We start from the raw sequence: 14,538 nt of genomic DNA on the forward strand, positions 1-14,538 counted from the left end.
CAAAGTCTAAAGTCATGAGTCCAAAATGCTGATGAGACAGAAATGTTATGGGATTATTTTTATTTTTGCAGTTTCATGCATCAAGATGGAACCTGTTGCTTTTAGAGAAGCTACCGCAGGAGAAGTTGTTATTCTGAAACACGAGTCACACCAGTCTTACTTGAAACACTGCAATCACAACATTTCCTTTCACTGAAAGACTCACCTGACTTCATTCCAAGGGTAAGCCTCAAACATACCTGCCCAAACTGTTTTCATTAGGAAACAGCTAAAAAAAAAATTAACAATTCCCGGACTTGTGTGTATACTTCTGTGTAGACAATAACGTAACAAGGAAATGAATCTGTTAAGGTTATTAAAAGCTTAACTTGAGTGAACCTATATCTGCAAGTCACATTTTTGGGGGATTTTTTTCTGTCTGTTTTTTAAAAGGTAAACTTAACTGTGTCTCCAGCCCCCAATCAGACCATGACAAAGTCACCCTGAATATCAGCACTGTGCTGGACATGTGGTCATGTGATGGCGCAATTCACTGTGCAAAGCTCCAGGACACGGATCATTTCTTCTGCTCTGTTAGCGACTTTGTGTGTGTGTGTGGCACAGAAAGACATGCAATTTGGTGCACTTTTTACAACAACAAAATGAGGATCAATGAAGATTGCAACATGGTAGCACTAAGAATTTTGGGGGTTGTGTGTGGGAGTGTTTGTACTTTAACCCAGGCCATGCGGATGAACAAAGAGCAAGGATTTTTCCGACTTAGTGAAGAATGCAGCCTATTACTGATCACTTCCACTGACTGAGAACGCATGACCTCTGTGGGGCAAACAAAGGAGTCATTACCTCCAAGAAAATGATCATCGGTCAACGATTAAGTCAAACAATGCAGCAATACACTTGAATTGCAAATTAAAAAAAAAAAAAAAACTGCAAACAAGCACCGCGTGCTAGCACCTCAACCATAAAGATCTATTTTTGATGATTTGTTTATGTTTTTCTGTTGAGGACATTTGGTGAGGCAGTTCCTTCGACAGGAAGAGTGACCAAACTCTGTTCAGGCTCATTCCAGTGTTTTATTGTTGGCTGTGGATCCACTGTTGTCCTTTTAAACAGTGGTAGCACTTTCTTGACCCGACAGTCTTTAACCCACTGCCTTCTGTGCACAGGAAAGACACCTTCCTGTTTTTCTGCCCCAGAGTACAAAAACACAATGTGGGGTTGAAACAAGAAGAGAAAAAAATCTGCCTCCCTTCCACGCATACACAGCCAATAAAAATGAGTCCTTTTGGTAAATCATTATCAATAACAACTATAGTTAGCGTTGATCGAAGCCAAGCCTTTTAGTACTTAAAGTAAATCATCATCTTTACAGCCTTGGGCATATTTTACTTTGCTGTTCTGAGAAAAGCCTGTCTTTTACAGATAGAGCTGGAATAGACTGGAACTGCTTTAGAATTGAAGAGGTGAGAATAGGGCAACACCGTGCACATCCCACCATTGTCCAGCTTCCTACAAGTTTCGGAACCAGAGCTTCCTTGAGGGTCAGTGACAGGCCCATGAAGACGAATGTAGGCGAATTTTTAAGTAAAGCATCGTGCCTTTTTTCAGAAACAGAAATTGGCCATACAGAACAATGTACAGATTCATATGACCCTCATTTGTAGTTGTAAAGGTTGAAATGGTAACTTTCTTTTGAATCGGCATCTTTCGAACATTTGTGCTCATGTTTATTGAAATAATTTTAATAGTTTTACCTGCTTTTGGTATGTACAAATATTCATTACATTTATATTAAAGAAATTGGTAAAGATACAAAAAATCTACATATTTTGAATTGTTATTTTCTGTTCAACTCTGATTGTATTTCATGATTGAACTGCTGGATTCTTGGCCGAGGCTTTGAGCAAAATAATTTCTTGATCAACTAAGAAAACATACTTTTTTGAATTGAATAGTAATAATTGTTTTTTCATTAGTAAATATTAATTTTAACAGACTTCTAGTGAGTTTCTTTGGCTGAATAATGTATTCAAACTTTGGCTGGATGTTATACCGCTTTAATGAATCCTTTACTGCCTTTAAAGCTCCAAATCTAACCTCTGAGCCATGTCACAAGACTGTTCATCTATTATCAGTAAAATCTATGGAGAACATATTTTATTTTATTTTTTTTAACTCCAGGCAAAGTACAGTGAAGTTGGTGTTCTAATAGGATATCTCCTCCAAATCGAAAATCAAATTAACAAAATTACTTACATTAATCTACCAGCAGAGGGCAGCATCTTAACAGTTTTAGCAGCAAGCCCACGTCAGCAGACTGAAATTATTATTAAGTTATTAAAAGCTATTTTATACATTTCTTTTTCTAATGAGTTTCTTAAAGATTAGAAGCTAACACCTAGTTGTTCTTTTTAAATGTAAAAAAACAAACAAACAAACAAACAATCAGACAAAACAGAAAACAAAAAGAATTAACACACAAGAAAACTGTTAAAGGTAAATCATTACTAATTACAATCAATCTCAAACAAATTAGATTACTAATAATCTATTAATGCCTCAGATATTACAGTATTTATAGACTTTTTAATGCCCCTAGCAGAAATAGATGAAACAGTTAAAAAAGTCACACCTATGGGACGAAAATGAAACAGGAAATAGATTTGTTTCACAAAGAAACAACAAAAAAACATAAAAAGCAGTCGGAAAATTTGATTAAATAAAGAAATGCAGTGTACTAAATGAAACAGATCAAATTAAACAGCCAATGTTAGCACCTTCTAAGAAGCACTTGCGAAATGATATGTGTGGTTCTTGAATAGGGGTACTTGGACTCCTCAAAATAATATAAATGTGGTAATTAAGACTAAAAATAAAAGCAGTGAAACTACCATGGATACAAGAAATAAAAGTAAAAAAATTAAGTTATACAGTTGATGTTTTTTAAATATATAAAAAACAAAACACGATCCTAGGGCCTCATTGATAACATTTTAAGTGTTATGATTTCCAACCTTCAATGGAAAGTCAAAAAATATATATTTAGCCCAAAAACAATATTTTAGGCAAAGAGAACACGCCCTGCGATTGATTGGCAAATCTTCCAGGGTGTAAACTGCTTTTGCTCAACAGTGGTTGGGATTGGATCCAGCAACCCCGCAACCCCAAAAACTGGTTTAGCAAATGGATGGATGGGTGATGGTGACATGCCTTTTTTTTCCCCAACCCAAAATGTCTTCTGCTATTATTCAACGTTTTTTCATTATTTATTACTGTTGCTATTGTCCAAACTTTTAATCGTTCAGATGCTGCTAATCCTTTAAAACTTTAATTCTAATGTTTTCTGGTGGTTTCAATGTCCAGGCTTTCAGTGTTTCTGTCAAGTTCTATAACTGCCAAAGTATTTAACCCCATATAACCATTTGCATCATATTTGATCCACACATTTCTGAGATCCCTATCTCAATAGCATAATTTAAACTTTCTTTACAAACCCATTATAAATGACTTGGTTCGTGTTTTCAGCCCTGTAGTGCATTATTGGCGGTGGAAGAGCCTCTCTGCTCATTTCAAATTCTGTTTCCCTGAAATCTCAAAAACACTTTTGGCAGGAAAGGTTTGTTGATTTTCAAAACTTTCTGTTGAGAATAGCAAATCTATTGTTATTTATTTTATTAAATGAGTGCTTTCCGTATTGACATATTGGAACATTGGTTGATAATTAATTCTTTACATTGATTTGCGCCAATGTAAAAACGTCTTTATTATATTTTAGACACTTCTTAAATAAGGTTATATTTCCCCCCGAAATTCTTGTCAATATTTCTGCATTGTTGTGAGGAAAAACACACCAAATATCCCAACATATAATAAATGACACTAGTAATATCTCATAAAAATTGTGTTGTATTTTTTTCTGTGTGGATTTTCTTGAAGAGTTTAAAAAAATGTCAATTACCCTCCCCGCCCCTTAATTCTTTTTTATGTGTAGTGGGGTTAACAGGGTTAAAGAAGTTTCAAACAGCAATTGATACGGTTTCCAGTTTTCACGGATGTATTTTATTTTGAAAGAAATGAGCCCGGGAGCATCCGGCGGCTGCATTGACAGCGCGAGGCGGCTGTGGAGGATCAGAATGAAAAGGTGGAATCCAAGTGAGCGACGTCGTATTTCTGTTCCACCCCCCACCCCCCACCCCCCCGGTTTCACTTCATAAACAGACGAGCGGATGAGCAAGCAATAGAGTTTTATTCCGGACCCTGCCGCTGAAAACATCATTTCCTCTTCTTCTGTTCCCTTATTCTTATTATTTTTCTTTCTTTAATCCCTGCATCCACCCAGACCTTCCCATGAATTGGACTGGAAGCAGTCAGGAAGAGAGGAGCATCCTTTGCTTTGCCCGGACATCGTTTTTCATTAATACTATTTCGATTTAGGAAACAAAGCTGATGGTGTCCTCTATGGGATTCTTATCGACCAGGTAGCTTTGTTTTGGAGAAGAAGACATTGGACATCATGAGTTCCAGTGGTAAGTGAAGTGATTGTTGTTGAGCGCGCTTTATCTTTCAGAAGTGCACTAAAAATCCATAAGAATTCTTTCAGGGAAAATGCAAAGTACCAATTTTCAATTTCAATATTTATTTCTTCCCTTGCATGCAAGTGTTTATTAACTATATTGAAGATTGAACAGATTTATGGGGGTTAAAGCTAAATATATCAAGAGGAACATTATATTTTAAGATTCTTATCAGCATGTTACTTCTGCTCCTAGTGACTTTATTTTGACACTTTAGGGTCTTCATCACAACTCTTAGCTGCTCTTAGCCCACCCGTCCTCAAACCTGTACATTGTAGGAGCAGAGTCCTCATTTGATGGGAAGCCTCTGACCTTCCAGCTGTGCAGATTTGTGATGCAGCACATGACAAACAAACCTGACAGCGAGCCTGGGGGCTTCTGTCACTGTTCCCCTAGAATGGCTCAGGGACAATCATAATACGGAGCTGACCTTGTGTCAGCTGACTCTGATCCTCTGTCAGCTGAATCAGGGCTTTCCTGCATTCATCTGTGTGCACGCCTTTACTTTGTTATGTAGATGTCCGGGTGTTGATGTTTTGGTTTTTAAATTCTTTGCAGCTTAGCTGTCCGTCTGTACTGCTGGGAGGACTTGATCTACACCTGGTTACTTAGGGGACTGATGGCGTCAGGCACTTCCTGTCCGCCCTTGAGCTCGCCGGGATGCTCCATCTATGTATGCTTATTGTATAATTGAAATAGTATGACCACATCTGTAGTCGAGCTCATTTGACAACGAGGGCGGAGGGGTAGCACAGACGGCCAGCTTGGTTGTAACTACAAAGTCCCTGGGAATCAGAAGCATGTGGTCAAACAGGATTGTGCACAGACATGAGGGCAAAGTCAGCATGTGGTATGTGTCGCGCTCAAACTTACGGTTTGCTTGTAAGGCTGAAGTTAATAACATGCGTGTGTGTGTGTGCGTGTGTGTTCACACCTCTCAGGTCGGTGCATGAACTTTGGTCTTCCAACACTGCAGGCATGAGGGGACCTTTTCCAGTTTTTAGACCACGTTTGCTCATGCTCAGTCATGACTGGGCCTGTAAAGCTGCACTCTGAGCAGTTTTTTTTTCCCACTTTTTGGGTGTGATTGCCCAAAGGCTGTTAACATGATTTTATCTTAAATGTCTATCTTTACCTTTTAGTTACTTTGCGGTCAGCCGGATTAGTACCACGGTTGTCCAACAAAACGGAAAAACATGTTCTTTTACCAAAAAAACAAAACGTTTGAGGATGAGACCCATGAATTTTTACAGAGAATATAAGATTCTGAGTGTTTTTGTGTCAGAGAGGACATGCAGTACAGTGTAGCTTGTGTGTTTCAAGGGAGCAATAAAACACATGTTGATCAATATACAGATCATTGAGTTCAAGTACCAGAGGGGATCTGCAGAGCCATAAATCACAGGCAACACTGACAGGTTTTTCTTTGCTCTTTCTTTTCTGTATTCACAAAAAACGACAAAGAAAATTCAGTTAAAGATACCGGAATTTGAAAAAAAAATATGTATACATTTAAAATTAAATTTATTTGTCTACTTTGAAATTTCTATTATTTCAAACTACTTTTAAAAGTTGTTTAAAATACACAAGTACCAAGAAAACAGCATGTTTTTGTGTCATTTTGATCAGATATACCTACCAAGATAAAAGCTTTATTTTATAGTATAATAACTAAACTATTTTAATTTACTAATAAATTAATTTGTTAAAGCAAAGCATATTTTGGCAGACAAATCATTTTATTTTGATAAACTCTTAAAACCCACTTTTTTAAATTTGGCTTTAATACACAAAGAAGTGGTTCCCTCTCTTACTTTAACCCACCACATTTCAGTTTATTCTTTTATGTAATGTTTTTAGTTTTGTTTCAACAATGTACAATATCCTTGTGCACTTTTTATCAGTTTTTATCTTATTATTTACGTTTTATTCTCGGTTATGTTACTATACTTCTGGTCTGTGTGGGCAATTTAAGTGCTTTATAAATAAAGTTTATCATTTTTACTATATAACTCTGGAAAAATGAATTTACAGGAGAATGGAGGTTAGGCTGAAGCATTGGGTTCTGATGAATAACCTTTGATATACCTGGATGTAAAGGTAGAAGGCTAATTAGATGGATGTGTTGATTTTGATCTGGTTTAGTTTAATCACATAACATTTCGTGTGACTAAAGCACAGCTTAAAAAAGTAGATGTTGGGAATTGACTCAGTCTTTCGCTATGAAATGTGACATTGATTGATTCTTTTTATGGTCTTTCACTGCACTCTAGAAAACTACTTTGCTTCTTGTTTAATCTTACAATTTAGCACTTTAGGTTCATATTTGTTCAGATTAGATAACAAGTGATGGGAAAACTCTCTTGTGTTTAAGGAACCGCTGTAATTATGACTATGCATTATTTTGCCAAAATAAAAAATCTTGTCTTTTCTAAGACAATTTCTGCAGAGCGACATATTTGCTTGGAAATTCACCTCTGAGTTGTGGGCGGGACTGTTGGCACAGTGCCACCCCACCCCCCTTACCTCCCCATTGCTGAGAGCTCTCTGTTTAGACTCTCTCCCGCTAGCTTACAGCCCCTCACCCCCACAACCAAACAAAAATGACGAGCAATGTCGGAGTTGTGTAGGCAAACAGTTTTGATCCAGATACCAGCTCAGACGAGGAAAAACAAAGACGTACACGGATCAATTTGTTTGGAATATAGCGGAGCGGGGAGCTTACAGATTTGGTCACAAATAAGCTCTTTTTCAAATTGCATATTTTCGTCTGCTCCTGATTCACAATGATTTCAATAAAAAAATAATTAGGAATGCAATTTTGAGCTTATATCTCTTTATATACTGTATGTCCTCCATCATCTGAAAAATGCCACAAGAACATCCTCAAAAAACCAAAAACACAATTTTAACGGAGTGTGTCTTTAAGCAAAATACCTTCTGGAACATAGTTGAGCTATGTGAGATGCACCTAACAAAACATATACACTACAGCGATGCTTCTACAACTCAATAAAAAATTAAAATGGCATTCAGCAGAAAAGTTTTCCAAATGTCTTGAAAAAAATATTAAATCTGTTTGTTTTAAGTCCTTAGATAAGTCCTTAGTGTTTCAGTCATTGGATTTGATAAGCTTTTGTTTTGTGAATTTTCTTGATCTAGTTACTGTAGATCTGAAAATGCAAAAACAGTTTGATAACTTTGTCACGGGTGACTGTATTTTGAAACTAGAAGAGAATTTGATGATCCAGGAGCATAAATGATATGAAAGTCTGTGCTTTGCAACTTAAATGAAAAAATAAAAATAAAAAAATGTCTCCCTGTTGTTGAGGTAATACTCATCTGCCTCGGTATGATTGCTTAAAACAGCTGGCAATAAAAAAAATGATGATAATAGATGTAACTATTTTTTAAAAATGCTTAAAAATTGAACAGTGAGAACTGCACTCAAAACTTTATGACAGGTATACGCAGTCAGTACATCATTGTGATGTAAAAATAAGGAAGTGTAGCAGCTGAGTAGCTCAGTTGTTGGCTAATAAGTTGAGAACTGATAAATTATTTGCTCCTCATCTTCGTCCACAGATGGGCTGCGTAAAATGTAGACCTAAACAGAACGTGCAGCTGCAGATTCAATGATGGGTTTCTCTTTGTACTGTTTTGTTGTCAGCTGCGCTCCCCTGGTTTTTATGAGGGAATAAACTAGAGGCAACGGTGGGGAAGGAGGGGAGTCGTATCGTTTATGATTTCTGTGCTCCTGCTTCATCTGGTGCACAGTCCAAAGCAGAGCCAAACGCTATTCATCACTCCATAATGCCAGGCGCCTCCGCTCAATAACACTGGGAACAAAGGCAGGAGGAGAGTATGCACAGATGCAAACACAGATACTGGGATGTTCCAAGGAATTTTTATCTGCAGTCACCAACAACTGGCATCAATTTGGGGAAAAAAAATGTGTATTTTGGTTCATCTTTGACAGTGGTGTACACTGCTCATTAATAACCTGGAAAACAAACAACAGAGATGGCATGGAACCAAAATGTGTTTGTCTTTGTAAACTCTAAGCTTAGTTTGTTAAATTGAATAAATAACTGATTTGGTGCTAAAGCTCTGCTCTGTCCTTGAGGACCCAGCCTGTTTTAATGACCTTGGCTTCTGGAAGGACTTGGTGATCAGACAAACCCTCTTCTCTTTATCTGTGGAGTGTTTGTGTCACTCCTGTACAAAAAAATGGCTGTTTCCAGCCCAAGACCTGATGGAGATGATGATAGATAAAGAAAATGGGATTGGGGGAAGTCACAAAGTGCCCCAATCGATGGCTGCCTCAGATTTAGAGCAGATAATAGAGATGTTCATTGTGGAGAGACTTAGTATGAAAACTCCAGTCTTTGGTGAATAAAAAGTGTTTTTTGCTCATTTTTACTGAGCCTACTGACTCTGAAAATGTTCTAAGTGAGCAATGGTTGAAGATATGCAGTCCACAGCAGAAAAAAAGATCAGTTTGGGACATTTTACTGCTCCAGCTGGTCTTGGAAAACCCTTTCAGGATATCCACGCCAGATGAGATTCATGATATTTATAGGTTTTTAGTCAGTTAACCCTTGTGCTATCTTAGATGACCCCACCCTTACATTGACGTGTTATTCCTACCATGACAAAGCTGACAGTGTTTAGTCATTTATATTTACGGCAAAAGTATTGGTAATTGATGGGGGGGTGGGGATTATCCTCCTTTTTAAAACCATTCATTATTAGGAGAATCTGCAAAAGCTCTAAATAAGATGAAGATTTTTAAAGATGTGATTGAATATTTAGGTCATATATCAATATTAAAAGAAGTTTAAACGTAAAAATTTAAAGGAAAATTATAAACATCCATATTTTAAAAAACTTCATAAACTTTAACTCTTAAACCCCTTTTTCAGCCTTAACTTTTTTCATACCAGCTACATTTTAAATGAACAGAGTTGAATTTAAGCCTTTTTTAATCTGTTTTATAAATAGATAAAGATATAAAAACCCACTTTGATGAAAGTGTTTTTTTTGTGTCTTTAACATGTTGTGGCATTTTTCTGATGATGTAGGACATGAATTCAGAAAAATAATCTAGTCATTTCTATCAATACTTGCCTTATAATTAAGAATGAATTAAGATTTTTTTTTAAATATCTGCGTATTTCTTTATTTAAATTGTTGTGAATCAGGAATAGATGAAAAAAGAGTCTATTTGTTATGTAGAAAATATGCAGGGCGGGCCACAAGCTTCCACTGGTCCCGCCTTCAACTCAGAAACAAATTTTTAATGAACTACTGCGGCTTTGCAAAACACCAGTTTGGGAATGCTTTTACAATAAATCAAAAGATGACCGGAATGGGACTTTAAAATATTGATTCTTTTAAAAATGTAATGAGATATAATGAGTATAATGAGGGCTGCACAGTGGCGCAGTGGTTAGCGCTCTTGCCTCACAGCAAGAAGGCCCCCAGTTCAAGTCCCAGCTGGGGGACATGAATGCATGGGTTCTCTCTGGGATCTCCAGCTTCCTCCCACCATCCAAAAACATGCTTCATAGGTTAATTGGCAACTCTAAATTGTCCATGAGTGTGAGAGTGAATGGGTGTGTGATTGTGGACATTCTAGCCTGTGACAGACTGGCATCCCCTGCCTTCACCCACAAGTGGCCCGGATAGGCTCCGGCAGCCTCATTACCCCAAAAGGGACCAAACGGAATAGAAAATGAATGAATGAGATATGAGTTACTATGAATGTGGATATAGTTTTTTTTGTATTACAGCAAGATGTTAATCTTTGGTTAGGTTCTGGGCCGATGACGTCTTGTGTGCTTGGGATGAATTCGGACCATAAACCCCAGAGCCTACACGCTGATGGTGCTTGGAGACCAGACCGTTCTAAAACATCGCTGGGTGGAGAAGCGCTGGTGAATCGTCAAAAAGGCAGAGAGAGACAACCTTTCGTGAATTTAAAGACAACAATATTTTTGTGATTAGCTGAAAAGAAGGCGGGCTGTTTAGCTACTGGTTCAAAGTGAAAGACTAATTGAGGATGGTGTGCAGAGGGATGTAACAACCCAGCATATCTATAAGTAAGGTCCAGCTTCCTTATTGAAACTGCCCCAAAGCTTCACGACTATGTTCTTTTGAAATAGCAAAACGGTTATTTTGGAATGTATTTTGTCTATGCACTTTGGCCAAATACATGCATCCGCATGCCATGATGGGATGCCTCAGCTCAAAAATAAAATAAGTGATTTCAAAACAAATGTATTGACTTTTAAACAAGACTGCAGTCAGTAAGAAACTTTGAAAAATAGTGTTTTATATATATTGATATACATTAGATGAGTAGAAACTAGAAAAACAATAATAAAAAAAACATTTACTGTTTAGACAGAAAATGTAGCATTTTAAGATTTTGGCAATCATTGAAAATACGGAAAGTCTGTTGTACTCCTATACTCATAATTTGGATTCGTCAACACCCAGGATTCCATTTTGGCTGCACTCCAGGCATGTTGTTCCTCTGAGCTGTCAGGGGAAGGGCAGAAATAGTGCCAGTCCCCTGGGAAGCTACTGGCCTCTCTGACCGGTGCGCTGCGCTGCTATCAACTGATTGCCGCTGGAGCCGCTCCCCTGAGGCTCTCCGTGCTGATGTGGACTCAGTGGATTACACCTGTAGTCTGGTTGCTATCATTAGAGGGATGACTCAACACCTCAGCGTAGGTGGATGTGGTGGGATTTTTAGGATCTCTGTAATGGGTTTGGACACACCAGAGCTTTGTCTCGTCTTAGAGTGAAAACACAGGCACATTTAGTTACATAATGTATCATCTCATAAGCTGATTATGTTATTGGATTCTTTCTTTTCTTAGCTTTTGTGGTATTCACTTTCAAAAAACGGAAGAAGCATCATGTACATACAAAAAGATTCATTGTCTTATAGTTAAAAACCGTATGATTGGACCCCTTACCCATTTTTGTTCCACTGGTTGTGTTAGGTTGGGGTTGTGAGGGGCTGTGAGCTAATGGGAGAGAGTGTAAACAAAGGGATGAGGGGAAATTAGGGTAGGCTCAACTTTGCACAAACACTTCCAGCCAAAACAAAATTCTGATAAACTCCTGTCACTCTGCAGAAACTATGTAAACAACACAGATTTTTTGATTCAGGCTAAAAATGGCATAATTATAATTAAAAGACCACTGGAAATGCCTTTAAAAGCAGATCAAAAGATGAATGTAGTGGGACTTTGATGCAAACTAATGTTTTTACGACTGCATGCTCAATAAACACTCATTTTGTCATTCCCGGGCTGTTTCGATCAATGTTTTCATTTTAGTTTTTAAAAGAGAAGCATAAACGTTTTTTAGAGAATTTCATTTAGAGCCGTGGCTGGTGTTCATCAGGCAGGTTAATGGGTCTCAGCGGTCCTGCCAGCATTGTGTGTGAAACAATGAACTAACTGAGACATAAGTGTGGGAGACGGCGAGCGGAAAAAGATCATTCTTGCCTACTTCTTGTGCTCACACTCCTGTCTTGAACAGGAAAATAAACAACCTACGTAGTGCAAATATTTTCTCATCCATCTGTGGATTTATGCCCTCATTGCTACATCAATTTCTCACACTAAAGGTATAATAAATAACAGTTACATCAGACTACTTCATAGTGTAAGTGTATCACACAGACTGCCCCTAACTTCAGTGATCCAACAAATACAAATCAGATTCTTTTTTTATTTGATTATTTTTTCAGCGATCATAAGTGTCAGAAACATCAACTTTAGTACAGTTTTACCCCTGGTGTTTAAAGGTAAAGTGTAATGGATTTGGACTCGGCAAACTACTTTTAAGGTGCATTCGCCTATCTCTAAATTTAATACTGATGCTCTAAAACTGATCGACCAGTTGCCAGTTTACTCCGTTTAAACAGCTCTGCAGAAAAAAAATGCTCAACTGTTAATTTCAGATTGTGCGGAGATGCAGCCTGAATGCAGTAGTACCAGATGGGTCTGATCAAAAAGTATTTTTCTGCTTTTGCCATTTACAGAATTAACTGTACATTTTTACAAAGTTAAAAAATCGGGAACATCCATCCGTCCATCCATTTTCTGAATTTGTTAAATCCAATTTGTGGCTACAAAGAAGCTGGGGCCAACCCAACTACTGTTGGCAAAGGTGGGGGACAGATTGCCAGTCTGTTGCAGGGCCACACACGCACACACTCGCTCACACACCCATTCACATCTAAGGATCATCAATTAAGGTCATCAATTAACCTACAAAGGAGGCCTGCACGATATGAGGAAAACCTGCGCTTTGCGATATTGGTGATCAACATTGTGATAACGATATAACTTGCAATACATGAACAAATAGCAAAAGAACCAAAAACATCAATTCCATTTCACTGCAAAAGTTTAATTTAAATAAGAGTCAACATAGCTTAAATCATACTCCAAATGACCCTTGTCTACATGGGAGGCAAACATCTAACATAAAAGAGCCTCATCCGATTGGTCAACAATGTGAAGGGGTCCATGCAATTGATCAAATGCGTTAGATTTGTGAAATACTTGACGCTGTCATAAGATTGTTGTTAAGGTAACCATTTTTGCAATTTTCACAGTCTTTTGCGATATTCGCGTTACACAGCTTCATATCACGATAACGATAAATTTTCTGTAAGGCAAAAGTGCAAACCACTCCCCCACAGTGCAGCCCACATAATTAGCCAACAATACTAATTCACTACAGGACTGCACACAATTTACATAAATATCTAAGTCCTGCTAAGTGAACATGTTAAAACTAACGTTTCAAATTCCTATTTAAAATGGTTTTGTTTGGGAGCAGTTGCCCATCCATCCAATTTATCCACACTCGCACACCCACACTCACATGCACACCACACCTAGAGGCAAATTAGAGTCTCCAGTTTACCTGTAAAGCATAATTTGGGAATGTGGGATAAAGCCAGAATGCCTGGAGAAAACCCACAATGGGGACATGCAAACTCAGAAAAGTTTAAACTCGGATTTTACATTAAAATGTGACCTTTTTGTTGGCAGGTGTCTTTCAGGTCCTTACCCTTAAGGTAAGGTCTAGGTCTTACTTGGTACGTTTCAGGCTTGTTTTGTCCCACTTGTTGTCCATTTTGGGAAAGCAATGGGTTTATTAACATCGGACCAAGTTGGTGGCGGTTGTGGAGCCCTGTCTAATCATAAGACTAATATCTCACATGTTGGGTGTTTTGGTGCAAATAAGACATGTGTGGAATAAAAAAATACTGAATTTTTTGGTCTTATTATCGTCCGCTACCATCATAGTTAGCCTATTTTTTATTTTTTGTCTTCTGGGCATTTAGAAAAACACCAACAAGCATGAAGCAGAGATGAAATAGAAATAATTGGTGCCCTTGTAATAGATTCTACTGCTCCCAAAGTCAGAGAACACAGTGAGCTCTCATGCTTCATGATACACGCAGCTTATAGACTTTCTAAGTGATGCAAGGCCTTTGGGATTCTTCAGATGAAACCAGCTGCTTTGTTGTTCTGATATGCTGGCTGCTGTTGCTGCACTTACTGGAGTAGCAAAAGCCCGCAGTGAGTTGTTCAAGTTGTCAGGCCAGCTGGATGCGCCTCCATTAATCCCCGTCACCAGACACTTGGACCACTCATGTTCCTTATGGAAGATGGAGATAAATAAGAGAATGAGCCCAGCTGTTCTGGCACAGAGTCTATATTGTAAGGCTTAAAAAAAACAAGTCTGTTTATAGGTCAGAGGAGGAAACAGTCTCTCAATAGCCCGAAAGGTTTATTTTCACATTAGTTTTATTACTCATTTATAATTTAGTTGATAAATCACGGTAACCTTTTTCCTCTTTTATGACGCCCGTAATTTAAGCAGCGTTGGGGCAGGCGGGATGGGAGGGCAATCTTACCTGACT

At 37.9% G+C, this 14,538-nt stretch overlaps 1 protein-coding gene across 23 annotated transcripts in view; it reads left to right on the forward strand.

The window, feature by feature from the left end:
* Positions 1–4,100: 4,100 nt before the first annotated feature.
* Positions 4,101–14,538, forward strand: part of ablim3 (actin binding LIM protein family, member 3) — a 43,002-nt gene continuing 32,564 nt past the window's right edge. For 14 of the 23 annotated variants that reach the window (XM_011480372.4, XM_011480376.4, XM_011480378.4 and 11 more), the window contains exon 1: positions 5,129–5,424. In XM_011480372.4, the coding sequence (XP_011478674.1) occupies positions 5,403–5,424 (22 nt within the window). In that variant the 5' untranslated portion in view covers positions 5,129–5,402. Of the gene's footprint in view, positions 4,527–5,128; positions 5,425–14,538 lie in introns of those variants that run through there. The other 9 variants (XM_011480375.4, XM_078953649.1, XM_078953653.1 and 6 more) reach the window with 2 other exon arrangements.

The sequence above is a fragment of the Oryzias latipes genome, chromosome 10, assembly GCF_053564925.1.
Source record: "Oryzias latipes strain Hd-rR chromosome 10, Olatipes_Hd-rR_3.1".
In the NCBI taxonomy this organism is placed as follows: domain Eukaryota; kingdom Metazoa; phylum Chordata; class Actinopteri; order Beloniformes; family Adrianichthyidae; genus Oryzias; species Oryzias latipes.